Source organism: Pelophylax lessonae, assembly GCF_965119305.1.
Source record: "Pelophylax lessonae genome assembly, chromosome: 1".
NCBI lineage: Eukaryota > Metazoa > Chordata > Amphibia > Anura > Ranidae > Pelophylax > Pelophylax lessonae.
Window position 1 is genome coordinate 552675522 of NC_138768.1, and position 16954 is coordinate 552692475.

General features: G+C 39.2%; 2 protein-coding genes across 3 annotated transcripts in view; one reads left to right on the plus strand and one right to left on the minus strand.

Moving 5' to 3' along the window:
* The window catches only part of LOC309553939 (ceramide synthase 4-like), a 205248-nt gene extending 201445 nt beyond the window's left edge, over positions 1-3803 (plus strand). For both annotated transcript variants that reach the window (XM_082255444.1, XM_082255443.1), the window contains exon 11: positions 3612-3803. In XM_082255444.1, the coding sequence (XP_082111570.1) occupies positions 3612-3773 (162 nt within the window). In that variant the 3' untranslated portion in view covers positions 3774-3803. The remainder of the gene's footprint in view (positions 1-3611) is intronic.
* Positions 3804-12753: 8950 nt separating this feature from the next.
* Positions 12754-16954, minus strand: part of LOC309544917 (kelch-like protein 23) — a 32301-nt gene continuing 28100 nt past the window's right edge. Inside the window, exon 3 of the mRNA XM_082243924.1 lies at positions 12754-13111. Coding sequence (XP_082100050.1) covers positions 12778-13111 — 334 coding nt within the window. The 3' untranslated portion in view covers positions 12754-12777. The remainder of the gene's footprint in view (positions 13112-16954) is intronic.

Sequence of the window (16954 nt, forward strand, 5' to 3'; positions counted from 1 at the left end):
ACGTGAGACCTATCATGGATCTCAAAGCTCTGAACCAGTTTCTAAACATTCGCACTTTCCGAATAGAGTCAATTGGCTAAGTCATGGCCTCTCTGCAGGGAGGAGAATTTCTAGTATCCATAGACATCAAGGATGCATACCTTCAAGTACCTGTCTTTCAGGCCCATCAAAGGTTTTTATGCTTTCCAGTAGAAAACCGCCATTTTCATTTTTTGGCTCTACCCTTCGGGCTTGCCACAGCTCCACGAGTGTTCACAAAGATCTTAGCCCCAGTATTGGTAGGTCTCAAGGGATAGCAGTGGTAGCATATCTAGAAGATCTGTTACTTATAGACCGATCGGCTTCGGCTCTAAGACAGAATGTATTCCATACAGTTCAGTTCTTAGAACGTCTGGGTTGGATTCTGAACTTAGCAAAGTCAGCATTGCAGCCTGTCCAGGTATCTGGAATATCTGAGTTTCCTTGTGGACACAGTACAGGCAAAGGTATTCTTGACATCAAGAAAGGTCGTAAACCTGAAGGATCTGGTTGGGTCCATAAGAAGGAAAAAGTGACCTTCTGCACGTCTTTGCAGGAGGATATAAGGGAAGATGGTGTCCTCTTTCGAAGCAGTTCCCTATGCTCAATTCTATGCCAGACCTTTACAGAACAACATTCTGTCAGCCTGGAGCAGAAAAATCCAGGCCTTAGATTGGTGCATGTCTCTGGTACCGAGGGTACGTCAGAGTCTAAGTTGGTGGTTGATAGCCAGGATTTTGGAAAGAGGGAAATCCTTTCTTCCAGTAGTCCGGAAGGTGATGACTACAAATGCCGCTGGGGAGCTGTTCTGGAGGAAGCCACTGTCCAAGGAAAATGGTCTTGGATAGAAAGGATCCTTCCCATCAATATCCTTGAAATCTGAGCAGTTTGTTGGGCATTAAAGTACTGGATGCCCAGACTTCAAGGTTACCCTGTCAGGTTACAATCCAACAATCTGCAGGGAGGCACCAAGAGTCAGTCAGTCCAGAAGGAGGTGGATCTCAACCTATCCTGGGCGGAAACATTTGTTCCATGCCTGTTGGCGGTTTTCATTCCAGAAAGAGAAAACTGGCAGGCAGACTTTCTGAGTCGTCAGCAAATGTTTCCGGGGGAATGGTCCTTACACCCGAGTTCTTTGTATTGATCTGCCAACGCTGGGGGGTCCCAAATGTAGATCTGTTGGCATCCAGGTACAAGTTTGTGTCTAGGACCAGCGATCTATTTGCAGTCAGAGTGGATGCCTTGGTGACTCCTAGGGAGTAGTTTTCCCTGATCTATCCGCGGTTCAGCTGCTGCCACGTGTTCTACGCAGGATCCATATAGAGGGAAAATCAGTAATCCTGGTGGCTCCAGCATGGCCCAGGAGGTTTTGGTACGCACAAATTCTAAAGTTGGCAGTGGCAAAGCCTTGGGTTCTTCCACCGCGTCCAGATCTGCTCTCTCAGGGTCTGATATTCCACCCTGCTTTACAGTCTCTAAATTTGACGGCTTGGCTATTGAAGCCTGGATCTTGAAGGAATGAGGTATATCTGGCCCTGCAGTCTCCACCCTGATAAAAGCTAGAAAACCAGTCTCTAAGGCATCCAGAATCTGGATGTCTTACATTTCCTGGTGTGAGGCCAGGAAATGGCATCCCCGTAAATATATAATCGGGAGAATTCTAGCCTTCTGGCAAATAGGGGTAGATATGAAGTTAGCCTTAGGCACCATTAAGGGTCAAATTTCAGGCTTATCATTTTTTTTCCAGAGACCAATAGCTTTGCATTCCTTAGTTTGAACCTTCGTTCAAGGGGTGCTACATATGCTTCCGCCATTGAGGCCACCATTGTTTCCTTGGGATCTAAATTTGGTGCTGGCAGTTTTACAGAAACCGCCTTTTGAGCCCATGTGGCATATTCCTCTGGTTCTTTTGACCAGAAATTTAATCTTTTTGGTTGCAGTAACTTCAGCCAGAAGGGTATCAAAATTGGCGGCTCTTTCTTGTAAAGAGCCATTTTTGATTTTACGTCAAGATAGGGTGATTCTATGTCCACACCCAGGTTTTTTGCCCAAGGTAGTGTCCGCTTTTCATTTAAATCAGGACATTATACTGCCTTCCTTCTTTCCAAATCCTCAGACAGTGGAGGAAAGGTTGTTACATTCTACATGTACATGTAGTATGTGCATAGGAAAGGTTGTTACATTCTACATGTACATGTAGTACGTGCATTCAAGATTTATTTGAAGAGGTCAGCTCAGATTCGTGAGACCAACCTTTTGTTCGTGCATGCCAGAAGGGCCTAGGAAAGGGCAGGCATCATCTAAGTCTACAATTTCTCAATGGATTTGCCAGGTTATTATACAGGCGTATGGTTTAAAAGGGAAGGTTCCACCTTTTTCGGTAAAGGCACATTCTACCAGAAGAATAGGTGCCTCTTGGGCAGCTCGCCATCAAGCTACTAGGGCTCAGATTTGCAAGGCCGCTATTTGGTCTTTGGTGAATACGTTCACTAGATCCTGTCAAGTGGATGTTAGGACCCAGGAGGAGTCTGCATTTGGCTGCAGTGTTCTGCAGGCAGCTATGTAGATCTTTTCAGTCTAATGGCAGTGTTTTTATAGTCTCCCCCTCCCTTCAAGTGCATTGCTTTTGGACGTCCCAAATAGTAATGAATATGGCTGCTCTCTGTGTCCCGTGAAGTACGATAAAGAAATATGGATTTTTCCTACAACTCCCCTGTAAAACCCATTTCTTGGAGTACATGACGGGACACAGAGGTTCCTCCCCTTTTGTTTGGGATGTTTATTGCATGCTACAAAACTGAAGTACTTCCTGTATAGTAGGGGTTATATAGAGGGGGACTTCCTGTTTAATTGGTTGCCAGTGTCCATTTACCTTTAGGTGGCGTATAAACCAGATAGTAATTAATATGGCTGCTCTGTGTCCTGTGATATACTCAGAGAAATGGATTTTACAGGTAAGTTGTAGGAAAAATCCATATTTTTTAGAATATATACAACTTTAGCAGGGGTGCTGTATAGTTATTACACTTGGATAGTACAAAATTGCTTTTTATCAAGTCTCTTTAACGTAAATTTGTTCTTTAGGCATGAGAAAAAGCTGCCATTGTTAACTTCTTTGTATTTTAACTTAAATTTAATTCCCTGGTTGTCCATCTGGTTGCATATGTGTTTTGGGTCATAGGCTCACTAAAGAGTCAAAGATTGTCACAACAGCCATAAAACAAGCAACTTCTAAAACATGGTTAATGGCCCCACCTATATTTCCACCTTGACAGTTCTCCTTTGATTTTTATATGTATGAAAGATGGAGTTTAGGTTGGCTGTTGCAGGTGAACAAGTTATAATTTTAAAAATGTTTAAATTATAGTTATAGTTATTATAATTTTCCTTACAAAAAAGGCTTCCTTCAGGATTTGTTCTCAGTTCTCAGCAGGGTTCTCAGTTTTACTTACTATATATCTGAGAATTAGTTTATATCAACTTAAAATGCATTATGTTTTGTTTAATTTATTGCTTTTATCTTTAAAACCCTGCTTATATCAGTGTGAATTAAGTCTGAACATTATTCCAATTAAATCTTTTGTACCTTGCAGCTAGGCAATGATGTTCGAAGTGATGTGGAGGACAGTGACGGCAGTGGACAAGATTTCAAAAAGTCTTCAGAAGTAAAGAAAAAGAGGGGACACCGGCGCATCAACAACAATTCTGTGTCCCGCAAAGCTACAGAAAATGGAGTGATTAGTAACAGTCACTGAAAGAGCACTTAAGTTACAGCTACTTATGGAGTGATCTTTGCTACTTTATTTGTGTTGAATATAGTGGCCATGCACTCTGGCATAGCTGAATTTCAGATATTCTAAACATTGCAGAGCAATGTGATATACACCTGTTGATAGGGTACCTAAGACCTTATGATGTCATAATTCTATGCAGATATGTATTTGAGTTCTTTACCTGCAGAGCTTACAATCAGATTTTGATAAAAAAAAGATGGAATTATGCTCATTGTCACACTACAGCTAGTTTCCAACTTACACAACATCCTGTAGCCCTATTACTAATTTAAAATATCTGATTGTAGGGCTTCATAAAACTTTAGTAGCTCTAAATCAAGATATTTACTTATAAAAAAAATATTTGCTAAAATGATGTGGGAGGCAAATTGAGTTCATATTAAAGTCTTGTTTTTGGTTTTTAGCACAAGTTGGATAAAAGCTACATTGTAAAGTTTCAGTCTACCCAAATCTCAGGGTGCTGGTAGATGCCTGAATGATGAATTACCCATTAGCTTCTATTTTTAACAGGGGTTCCAAAGAAAAATTGGAACTGGAACATCCAATGGTCATAGTACTTGAGCCTTTGGGAAAAGGAAGGTTAGAGCCTGAAACTCCAGATGGTAATTTCCCTTTTATAAGAAGGTAATGAATGTTTAGGCAACTAGCAATGGCTGAAAAGAAAAGAAAAAACTGAAATATGAGTGGATGGACTAACTCTTAAGTGGTTACCTTTTCTTGAATGATGCCTTATTGATTTCTTTTAAATTATACCGTTGTTTTTATATGCAAATTCAGCAAACCAGCTTCAAAATAATTTATGGACAGTTATATGTACGGTCATTAAAAAGATATTTGGGGATTGGAACCTTTTTGAACTGTTTTAACTGAGAACACAAGTATACTTTTTTATTGTTGATGGTAGAAATATAACATTATTGAACTAAATAAGTAATAAAGTCTAAATGCTAAAGTTGATTGATGAATGTTGATAATTATTTCCTATTATCATCAGTACAAAGACTTCTCAAGAAAGCAAACTCCAAAATCTTGGCATATCTGAGTGAAAGGAAAGCCGAAAGGCAGTGGAACAATTAGAGGAATGCTGTTGACTAAATGGATTAAAATATTTATCCACCTGACCTCTGGAATATTTATTACCAGGCCGTTTTTTGCATTATGGCACTGTGTTACTTTAACCAGTTGCCGACCACCCGCCGCAATTTTACTGCCGCAAGGTGGCTCAGCTGCGTGAACTGACATAACTGTACTTCGGTCATGCGTGGGGCTAGGGGGCGCGCGCGCCCCCTGTTTCCGGGATGTGCTGATTCGGTTCAGAACCTTTAAGACATCAGGTCCAGGCCCCCCCCCCTCCTCCTCCCGCCGCCCTCCACGGTTTTCTCGGGCTCTCCTGTCCCACCGGTAACCCGAGACTGCAGACAGTGGTTCTGTCAGCTGACCATAGAGCTGATTGGAGACCAGAATGGCTCCAATCATCTCTATGGCCTAAGATACCGGAAGCTATGAGCATTTCCTGACTTTGGTTTTGCCAGATATAAACAGCGCCATTGGGAAAGCATCTTATCACACCAATCATGGTGTGGTCAGATGCTTTAAGGCCAGAGGTCTAATAGACCCCATTTTTTCAAAAAGAGTACCTGTCACGAATTATTGCTATCATAGGGGATATTTAAATTAAAAAAGCAAAATAAATATTAATTAAAAACAATTCAATTTAATTTTCTTTTTCTTTTTTCAAATTTCAAAACTTTGTGACAAAAAGCGAGATCTGCAAAATACTCAACATGCCTCTCAACAAATAGCTTAGGGTGTCTACTTTCCGAAAAAGGGGTCATTTGGGGAATTTTGTGCTATCTTGGCATTTCATGGCCTCCAAAACTGTGATAGGTAGTGAGAAGTGATATCAACAATTTACTCCCTTAGAAAGCCTTAAGGTGGTGATTGGATTTCGGGGTCCTGTACGCGGCCAGACTGCCAAAAAGTCTCACACATGTGGTATCCCTGTACTCAGGAGAAGCAGCAAAATGTATTTTGGGGTGTATTTCCACCTATACCCATGGCATGCATGAGCAATATATAATTTCAATGACAACTTTGTGTAAAAAAAAAAAAAGTATTTATTTATTTTTGTCATTTTTCAAACACCTGTGACCAAAAAATGTATTATTCAATGGACTCAACATGCCTCTCAGGAAATTCATTGGGGTGTTTACTTTCCAAAAAGGGGTAATTTGGGGGGTTTTGTACAGCCCTGCTATTTTTGCATTTCAAGAAATGAGATAGGCAGTCAGAAAGTAAAAGTGGCATAAATTCCAGTATATACACCATAGTTTGTAGACGCTATAACTTTTGCGCAAACCTATAAATGTACGCTTATTGAGATTTTTTTTTTATCAAAGACATGCAGCTAAATACATTTTGGCCTAACTATATGACAAAAATTGAGTTTATTTGATATTTTTTATAAGACAAATTAGAAAATTAAATTTTTTTCTCAAAATGTTTTCATTTATATCGCAAAAAATAAAAAACGCAGAGGTGATGAAATACCACAAAAAGAAAGCTCTATTTGTGGGGGAAAAAGGACAAAAATTACTTTGGGTACAGCATTGCATGACTGCGCAATTACCGGTTAAATTCACGCAGTGCCAAATTGCGTAAAATTGCCTTGTCATTAAGAGGGTAAAACCTTCCGGTCCAGAAGGGGATAACTGACAAATGCGCGGTCATGCAACGCTGTACCCAAATATATTTTTTGTCCTTTTTTTCCCCACAAATAGAGCTTATTTTGGTGGTATTTGATTACATCTGTGTTTTTTATTTTTTGCGCTATAAAACATACCTAATAAAAAATGAAAAAAAATCGAATTTCTTTATAAATTTAGGCCAATATGTATTCTGCTTCATATTTTTGGTAAAAAAAAATCCCAAAAAGCGTATATTGATTGGTTTGCGCAAAAGGTATAGCATCTACAAACTATGGGAACTACGGACATTCTGACACTTAACTGACACATTTTGGGGACCACACTAATACAGTGATCAGTGCTAAACATATGCACGGTCACTGTACTAATGACACTGGCTAGTAAGGGGGTTAAACATCAGGGGCAATCAAAGGGTTAACTGTGTGCCTAGCGAGTGTTTTACTGTACTGTGGTAGGTGCTTTTACTAGAGGAAGAGATGGAATTTGTTTCCTGCTTTGCAGGGACACAAATCCCATCCCTTCCCTCCTGTCAGAACAGGGATCTGCCTTGTTTACAATTCTGTGTCTTTTTTTCACAATCAGTGGGTGCCAGTGGAAATGGAGTTCACTGTACCCATTGATCGACTCCCACTGTGTATAATCAAAGCGTGTGGCGCGCATGTGCACCCGTATCTAAAAGTGTCAGATCACGTATATATATTGTGGGAGATTAGCTCGGTGGCGGGTATGGATGACCCCTTTGGGGGGGGTTTGTTACACAGGGAGATACCCGAGAAGTGGTTGCAAATTTTATTCTTGCAATTTACTTCACACAAGTGCAAGCGTCAAAAACATCCAAAATAAAAATAAAACACAAAATAAATCCTTGCCACTGTGGGCGGCTACCTTCTTACACACAGGAACCTATCTAATGAAGATTGTCCCCAACCTACTGTTGGGCAGACTTGGCTGATCATACAGCAGACTCTCAATAGTCCATGTTTTATCTCTTCACACAACAAATGTCCATTGAACCTGTCCCTTTGTTTGTCTCTTCACATAGCAACCATTCCTTTGCTTGGCTCTTCACATAGTTCATTTATTTCTTCCACATAGAAATAGTTCATTTTCTCACCTTGAGAAGTCTTCACACTTTTTTACCCTCCTCAGCGCCCATCGCTTCAGGAGGTCTTCCCCATGCTCACACAGCTTTCAGGGGGCATTCCTTCTCCCCTGCCCACATGGCGTCGGGAGGTACACATCTGACTGTCCTCCTCTCCCCAGCTTCACACAGCGTCGGGAGGCAGCAATCCTTAGACTTCCTTTGGACAAATTATAGAGGCCTTAACTTCCTCATTCCGAACAGCTGAAGGCCTTTCAACTTCCTTAAGCCGTCCTGGCTACCTTTTCAGCCGACACCCTATAGTAATTGGTGAATTTTCTAAACCAGGTGGAAATGTATCTCCTGTCTGTGACTACATCCACAGATTTCCCCGACTTCCTGTCACAATATATATATATATTTATGTGATTCGCCATACAGGTGCTGCCCTGTAGCAGACAAAACTGCTATAGGGTGGACCACAACTGGTTAAAGAACTCCAGAATGAACTTGCTACTAAAGAAAATAGACTCACATTTATATAATACGATGGGTCTTTAAAAATTTTCTACACTTTTATATTTTCATTGGAAATGGTGAGGGCGGGAGGAGTAGTAATTCGTCGTGTCTTAGAGTGTCATGTGACTAGTTTGTTTACCTAGCCAGCTGACCTTGCAGTTTAGTATAAAAGTTGCCACGCTGTGGTGAAGATGGCTGCGAAACTGCACCAAAGAGGAACAGCGTTCTGTCATACGCTTTTTGTGGGCACAAGGTGTATCGGGAACACAAATTAATTTCCACATGTATGCTCAGCACGGGGACAAAGTTCTCTCTCTCTAGAGTCATTTAGGAGTGGGATGTTATAGACACCCAGCTTATGGTCCAGAATTAGTGCCATCTGATTTCCGCCTTTTTGGACTGCTCAAAAAAGCTTTAAGGGGAAGAAGATTTTCATATGCTGATGATGTGAAAGCAGCAGTGCGTCAGTGGATATGCGCTCAACCAAAAAACATTTTTTACTGATGGCACTAAAAACTTGGTACGACACTGGGAAAAATGCATTATAAAAGGAAGGTGACTATGTAGTGATGTAATTTGTTTTTGAAATTCCTAAGTTAAATAAAGTGTGGAAACATTTTGAGTACTCCCTCATATTAACTAAATTGTAGGCTTACCTGCCAACCTAATAAATTACCTCTGTCCTGTTCTTCACACACGTATTTACCCATGGTGATTAAAGCCAGAAAACTGGCTAATGTAGTAGACAAAGTCAAAATCAGTGCCGTTTTTTTTTTTTCTCACAAAAAGATTCCTGATTACCACTACATGTTTCCATAGACATTTTCAGACCACTTTACTGAAAAAAACAGGGCCAAACTTTAGTATCAAGTTGACTTCTTTGCCAAACAATAAAGTGCCAGTATATTCTTTCATGCATCATGCATACTAGCTCATTATGCCTTTGTCTTACAGGGTTTTTTTTTTTTTTTTTTTCATTTTTCATTTTTGGGTTTACAACCTCTTTAAGATGAATTTGAGGAAGTCCTACTTTTGTAAACTCATTTCTCTTTCAATGCTAACAAAGTGGAAGTAAATCTGAACACATAATCTTTTACATTACTTCTGAGTTTGTCATAGCACCTTCCTCGCATTATATATTATATGCTAGATATGTACACCTAATACTAAATATTCCACCCTAATGCTAGATCCATCCTCCAATAAGTTACTGAATTAACAGGAGCTTGTGTTGAAGAGGAACTCCAAATGGTTCTGGAAATGTAAGCTTTGCTAAAGGTTAAAACACTTAGGCTAGGTTCACACTTATGCGATGCAAGGCATCGCATGTAATTCGCACCGCATTGCAGTGCACATCACATGCGATGTCTGTGCGATGCATATTCAGCTATACAGTTTATAAGGATGAAATCGCATCACATTCGCACCAGAATGGCGCAGGGCCCTTTTTTTGGTCCGCACTGGATTTAGATCACATTGGTGTGATCTAATTCCACAGCTCGCACCGTGTTCTGCTGCGATCTGTGAACCGATTTGGGGGTGTCATTAACTTTCTATTGACACCTGTAGCGGTTCGCATAGAGCAGTATGAACAGCCTGCGAGTTAGATTAGATGCAGGAACCCGCACGGGAATCGCGCTGGTTCCTGCATCGCATATGTGTGAACCTAGCCTTAGTGTGGTTAGTGTACCTGCTCTTCATCAGGATGTCAGATTCTGAGCTTTTCTTGCATGTCTGCTGTGCACCTGTACCTTCCTTTTTTTGGCTGATCTTTTTTTTCCTGTTTTTTTACTGCAGCCTTTTCTTACTTTTAATGCTTTTTATTCTTTTCTTGAAAAAAATGCTTTTTTTTTTTTCCTTTTTTCCCTCATCAAATCTGCCATTTATGCTTCCATCCTATGTTTTAGCCCAGCTAGAAGTGTATTAAGTTTATTATCTCCAAAGCTGTCAATTTCAACACTCATCTTTTGAGCTGGAGACCTCTTGCTCCAATTTGTTCATGGGTATCCTCTTCTGCAAGCAGAGGCAAAAGCCAGCTTCCAAGGAGAAATGGATGTATCCCGTATTTGATGGACTGCATTAGTTCTGCAACCTACACAATAGCAGCAGCTCAAATTATTTTTTAACCAGCATGGCAAAGGGTTTCCAGAGTAGAGAAGCCTCAATAAACATTAAAAAAAAATCCCCAGCAATCATTCCAACTAGACAAAAAAACGGTTTATACCGTGCCTAGTTGGAGTGCTGGAAAATAGTTTATGTTTACTGCTCAAGTTTTGCCACCCTTTAGCTAGATGGTAAAAAAGGTGGAAATCACCGCACTGGAATGCATGTGTATCAACCCCGGGTCTTTGTCACATCATGTGCACTGTATAAACAACATTGGATTCACACATCTGATATTACATTTAAATACATTGCATATTCATTTGATATTTGATTTGATATTTGTCCCTGGCTAAGAATGACCAAATCTGTTCCAGCAGAGGGAAGTACTGAGAACAAATGTTGGGTTACTTAAGCACCAGTTGACAGTTTTTTCTCTGTAATTTGCATCTGAATCTACTGTAGAAATGTGAGTACAATCCTTTTATACATACAGAGGCTAAACAAACACAAATACATTTTACGTTGAAATAATAAATCTCTTTCTTTTGGCACTACATGGTATATAGTCTATAATGGTTGTGTCATAGTTCTCCTGTGTACCTTTATATAAGAACAATCACTAACTTTCACCATTGGTGCTTTGTTTTGAGCATGATATGATTACAGCTCAGCAATTAGAGACTACTGCAAAGCTTCAGGCCCATATATGTCCAACTGAACTTACTGCTATGAGTCACAGTGCATCATTTCTTAATCATCTCTCGTACTGGGATGACGTCACCCCAGTGTCACCATTCTTTTGTGCCAATTGCGCCTGTGCCCTTTCCCTAGAGCATGCCACGACCCCGATTTCGGTAAAGAGCCAATGATGCGGCTCTATACCTATGGGATCGGCTGTGTCCAATCACAGTTGATCACATGTAAACACGGAAGTGCCATTTGTTGGCTCTCCTCGCCTCACACAGAGTGTGAGGAAAGGAGAGCCGGTCAACAGAATCTCCTTGCAGAGGAGACTGTACAGGTAATCAGGGCTTGATCCTCAGTGCCCTGATTACAGTGCAGCCCCAACAGTGTCCAGCAAGTGATGCCAATCTTTGCCAATCAGTGACACCAATTAGTGCCCATCAGTGACACCAATTAGTGCCCATCAGTGACACCAATCAGTGCTGCCTTTCAGTGCCCATCAATGTCAACTATTAGTGCCCAACAGTGCTGCCTATCAGTGCCACATATTAGTGCCCCCTCATCAGTGTCATCAAATCAGTGCCGCCTCACCAGTGCCCATCTGTGTAGCCTCATCAGCGCACATCAGTGAAGGAGAAAACTTACTTATTTACAGAATATTCTGACAGAAACTAAGAAATTTTATTTTATTTTATTTTTTTTTAATTTTCAGACTTTTTTCGTTTTTAGCAAAATATAAATAACCCAGCAATATCCCCAAAAGAAAGCTCTATTAAAAAAAAAAATTTGGGCACAGTGTTGTATGACTGAGCAATTGTCATTCAAAGTGTGATGGCGCTGAAAATTGGCCTGTGCAAGAAGGGGGTGAATGTGTCCAGTATTGAAGTGGTTAAATATAAACGTATTAAAACTTATTAAAAAAAATATTTTCATGATCCAATGGGAAACTAGATCATTTTTAATACAATTTTTGCTTTATTTCATTTAGTTTAGGTTTTATTTGGTTTACAACTACAGTAAGCGTTTAACGTAGTGTATACCTATGACACAAAATTCACAGAGCGCTATGGGTTTTCTAAAGAAAGGCCAGAGCAGAAGGTGTTTGCATTTATGTTCATTATTTGCGATTGAACCTTTGCAGGGAGCTGTCTGTACACAGCAGGGGGGGGGGGGTGATTTCCATGGATAAATCACTATTCTGACTCATTCAGACATGTAAAAATTGGAGACTAAGCCATGGATATCTTAAATATGACGTTTTTCCACTTGGACACTGCACCGATGTTGGGAGGAGTCGGAGGAGGGGGGGTTGCATTGTTGTTTTTTCTAGTTTTCTTTTTTTTTTTCCCTTTTTTTTTCTTTTCTTTTCTGTTTTTCTTTTGTACTCATGTTTTTGCAAAATTAATAAAAATAATTTACAAAAAATATATATATGAAGCTTTTCTTAAAGCAAAGGCTGCAAGACTAAACTTGAAAAGAGACCAATTACTTAAAATAAAATATGCACTAAACATAGAAGAATTTTGCCTAATTGAAAAAAAAAGAAACTTATTTTATTTTTTTAGTTTGTGACAATAATAAATAGTGTAAAGCCGCTATTCTTTCCCCATAAAAACAGAGAAGCTTTGATTTATTGCATCCATCTTCAAGCACATACATATTAGGAGATATGCTTGATGGACTGTACTGAATGTGATATCTCAAAAACCTAGTACATCTATCATTTGTTTCTCTGTATCTAACAATATTGGAACGTATTTGAACCAAGATATTACATTTGAATTAAATTATTTTTATTATAAAAAATATTGCACAGTTATATAATACAGCAACGGGACAGAGTTTCGAAGAAATATTTTGCCATTTATTAAATTGTTGATCTACAAGGCCAAACATCATAGCGTCTCATGGTCACACAGCCCCTGATAGGAAGAGGGCAAGGAAGGTTGGTATCGACCACCTGGCAGACATCCGAATAAGGGTCAAACAAGACAAAGTTGGGAATATCACTAGTTATACTTGCTCTTCTTTGTCCCAGGAAATACATTCTTCCATTGGCAGAGCAGCATCCCATGTAGAACTTGCGGTCAAGACATTCCTCTTCAATAACTGACCACTTCTCAGTACGAAGGTCAAACCTCAGAGCCTTGCCCCCAATTGTATATAAGACTCCATTAAGCACCGTAGCACAGAGATCATACCTAAAATATTGACATGTATAGTTAAGTTGCAACTCTAAGCAATAATCAAAATAATTTGGTGAACTAAATGTGCCAAAGTCAAAAAGTCTACTCAGTAAATCTTAATGGAAGCTCAACATACTGTTCCTATTGTTAAAAAGGTGTAGCTATATCTAGTTACACTCTTCTGCACAATCTCATTCTTGAAAACTTTCTTAATTCAATTTTTCTGGATGTAATGCCTCTTATAGACTACAGGGGGGTGGACCAGGCATATGAATGTTATTTTTTATATAATCAGGGTGTACATGATTAGACATTAATGTAAAGATTTTGGAAAACCTTGACTGCAGATTAGCAGGGATTAGGTGGTTCTGACAAATGGTGGATTTCATGCAACAGGAGAGGGCAAGTGCAATCAGGTATTCTGAGGATGAAATATTGACTAAAGTAATATTTTAGTTCTAGATAAAATAGAGTGGTCCAGATGACACCCTAGCTTTTTATACATTTTAGATAAGCCAACAGAAGACTAAAAAGTATTGTCAAAGTGATACCTTTTAGTTGCTAAATAAAACATGTAATAAGACAAACTTTTTGAACACTAGGTTTTTTTCTTCTGACATAGTGACAGATAACATTTTCTTAACTTTTGCAACATTATGTAATATTGAAACTATTCTCCTTTCACTAAAACCTTTTCATCATACCATATATCTTGACTTATTAATTTCTGGGATATCATGATTAATGATTTTCATCCAAAATAACAATGCAGACAGGCCACCCATCTTATCCAATATGAGAACACAATTGTGAGCAATAAACTGCATCAACACCCCTCATGGACTTTAAAGACGGTCCAATACAAAAAAAAAGTATTTTTATTGTACAATTGTAAAAACAGAAGTAGAAAAATAAAGGATTATTACATCCATTTAAAAGGAAGATACATATAAAAATATAAACTAGTACCCATTACATAAGTAGAAAAGTATGGAAGCTGTGCTGCCGCCTATATATTAGGTATAAACACCTACTATGGTATTGTATCTGGTGCTGTGGAGTTTTGTCTAGTGCTCTGGATCTCTTTTTTTGTGCTGTGGGTTTAAATCTTTTGCTGTGGGTGTATATTTTTTGCTGTTGTTTTATAGCTGGTGGTGCCGTGGGTTAATATCTAGTGCAGTGGATTCTTTATCTTTATTCTTTATCTTTAGCTTGACCATCATTTCAAATTACTCATCAAGATTAGAATCAGTAAGCAAGGCTCTCCAAGCTGTTTAGCTTGATATCCTCAACGTGTGTAATCACATGCTGTTAGCATACAAGGTTTGTATTTAATCAGCAACAACCACTGTATGTTATTGCTGTGTGCCTATTACATTGTATGACCACTAGATGGCAGTGTTACATTTGTGAGTTCATGTTTTGTCTATGCCTCAAAAGAGTAATAAAAAGAATAGTTCCTGCTCCGAAAAAAGAAAAGCAGCGTTCAGTGAAACAACAGACTGTCTGCTTGTACTTTGTTTAGCCCCAAAAAGGTTATATCTAACAGGTTTATGGGCCCAGGACATGTTACAGAAGCCCAGGATATAATACAGATTACCCCTGGATATAGCCAGATACAGTGAGCTAAAACAAGTGAGTACAGGAGACAGCAACAGAAAGACAAACAGCAGAAATGGCTGCTGCCATCCCCTCAGCAAAGTTCTCCATTGCAAATCTGACAAATCAGAACTACCAATCTTGGAAATTCAAGATGAAAATGCTGCTTATAAGAGAAGGTACGTGGAAATGTATAAATGAATCAAGACCTGCACAGCCCACAGAGGAGTGGTTAGACAGAGATCAGAAAGCACAGAGCACAATCTCCCTGTGCATAGATGATGATCAAATCATACATATATGTAACTGTCAGACTGCTAAAGACATGTGGGAAGAGTTACAGAAAGCACATGAAAGAGTTAATCTCAGCAATAAACTGTATTTAATCAGAAAGCTCTATCAAACTAAGCTACAGAAAGACCAGGACATGCAGGACTATATAAGACAGACCTTAGAGATGGTGGAGAGACTGAGAGGGATTGGAGAAGAGATAAAAGATTTCCATGTTGCAGCGCTGTTATTAAGTGGACTTCCTGAAAGTTATGAGACACTTGTCACAGCACTAGATGCACGTCCAGATGATGATCTGACACTGGAATATGTTAAAGGCAAGCTTGTGGATGAATACAAGCGCAAAACTGAAAGCATGAGTAATGTGAGTGTGTGTTCAGAGACAGCTTTAAAGACAAAATTCAAAAATAAACACAGTAACGTGCAGCTAGAAAAGCGGGAATGCTTTGTGTGCAAGAAACCAGGACACCTAAAAGCAGATTGTAGAATCTGGAAAGCTAGAATGCAAAAACAAAGTGCATTGCAACAAGCTAAGAATGTCATAGAAACAAAGGAGTATGCATTCGGATCCAAAAATGGTGTCACCTCTGTGCAAGCATGGTGTGTGGTGCTACAAGTCACATGACAAATGACCGAAGTTTCTTCACTCAGCTTGATGAAAGCAAAACAGAAGGGATAACTACAGCTAATGGACAATTTATGAAATCAGTGGGAATAGGAGATGGCTTTCTATACTGTCCTATCTCTCCAGATATCACTAAAAGGATCCATATGAGGAATGTTCTGTATGTGCCAGATCTTGAAAGCAACCTTTTGTCAGTAAAGAAACTCACTAACCAAGGCAATGTAGTCACATTTCAGGGTGACAGTTGTATCATAACAAAAGGGGATTGCTTGCTTGCAAAGGCTAAAATCATAGATGAACTGTATCAGCTGAACTGCAGTGAAATGGTTAAAATAGCCAAAGAGGATAAACATTCAAACTGCATCCACACTTGGCACAGACGATTGGGGCACAGAAATTCTGATACAATAAAGAAAATAGTTGAGAATAACTATGCAAGTGGTATTAAGATTAATCCATGTGATCACATAATGATTTGTACCAGCTGTATTAAAGGAAAAATGGCAAGGACACCTTTTCCCAAGCAGACCAACAGCAAATCCCAAAAACCTCTGGACTTAATACATTCAGATCTTCAGGTCCAATGAAAACTATGACTCCAGGAAAGAAAAAATACTTCCTGACCTTCATTGATGATTACTCCAGGTATACCACAGTATTTCTACTTCACAATAAAGATGAAGTGCCTGAGAAATTAGAAGAGTATCTCGCTCAAGTAAATAATATTTTTGGCGGAATGCCCAGAGTACTACGAACAGATAATGGCTCAGAATATACAAGTGGTAAAACACAAGCCATTCTCAGGAAGCATGGAATTATGTTCCAGACAACAGTTCCATATAACCCATAGCAAAATGGAGTTGCAGAGAGAATGAACCGCACACTGTGTGAAAGTGGGAGGAGCATGCTATTTGATGCTGATATGCCAACTACATACTGGGGAGAAGCTATCACAACTGCATGTTATCTTCAAAATCGTTTGCCGGGAAAAGCAACAACAAAAACTCCATATGAACTGTGGAACAAAAGGAAACCAGATTTTAGACACATCAGAATTTTTGGAAGTAAAGTCTATGTACACATTCCAAAAGAAAAACGTACAAAATGGGATGCATGTGCAAAAGAAGGTGTGCTTGTGGGGTACAGTGAATCTCAAAAAGGATACAGGATTTTACATCAAGACACAAACAAAGTAACAGTCAGCAGAAGTGTGATTATTGATGAAAGTTCTGTGTGCTCAAAGTTTGAACAGCAGACTCAAACTTTTCAAACTGAGAAAGAATCAACATCAGTCACTCAAGAAAATAAGGAAAGTGATACAGAAATAGAAATAACTGCAGAAG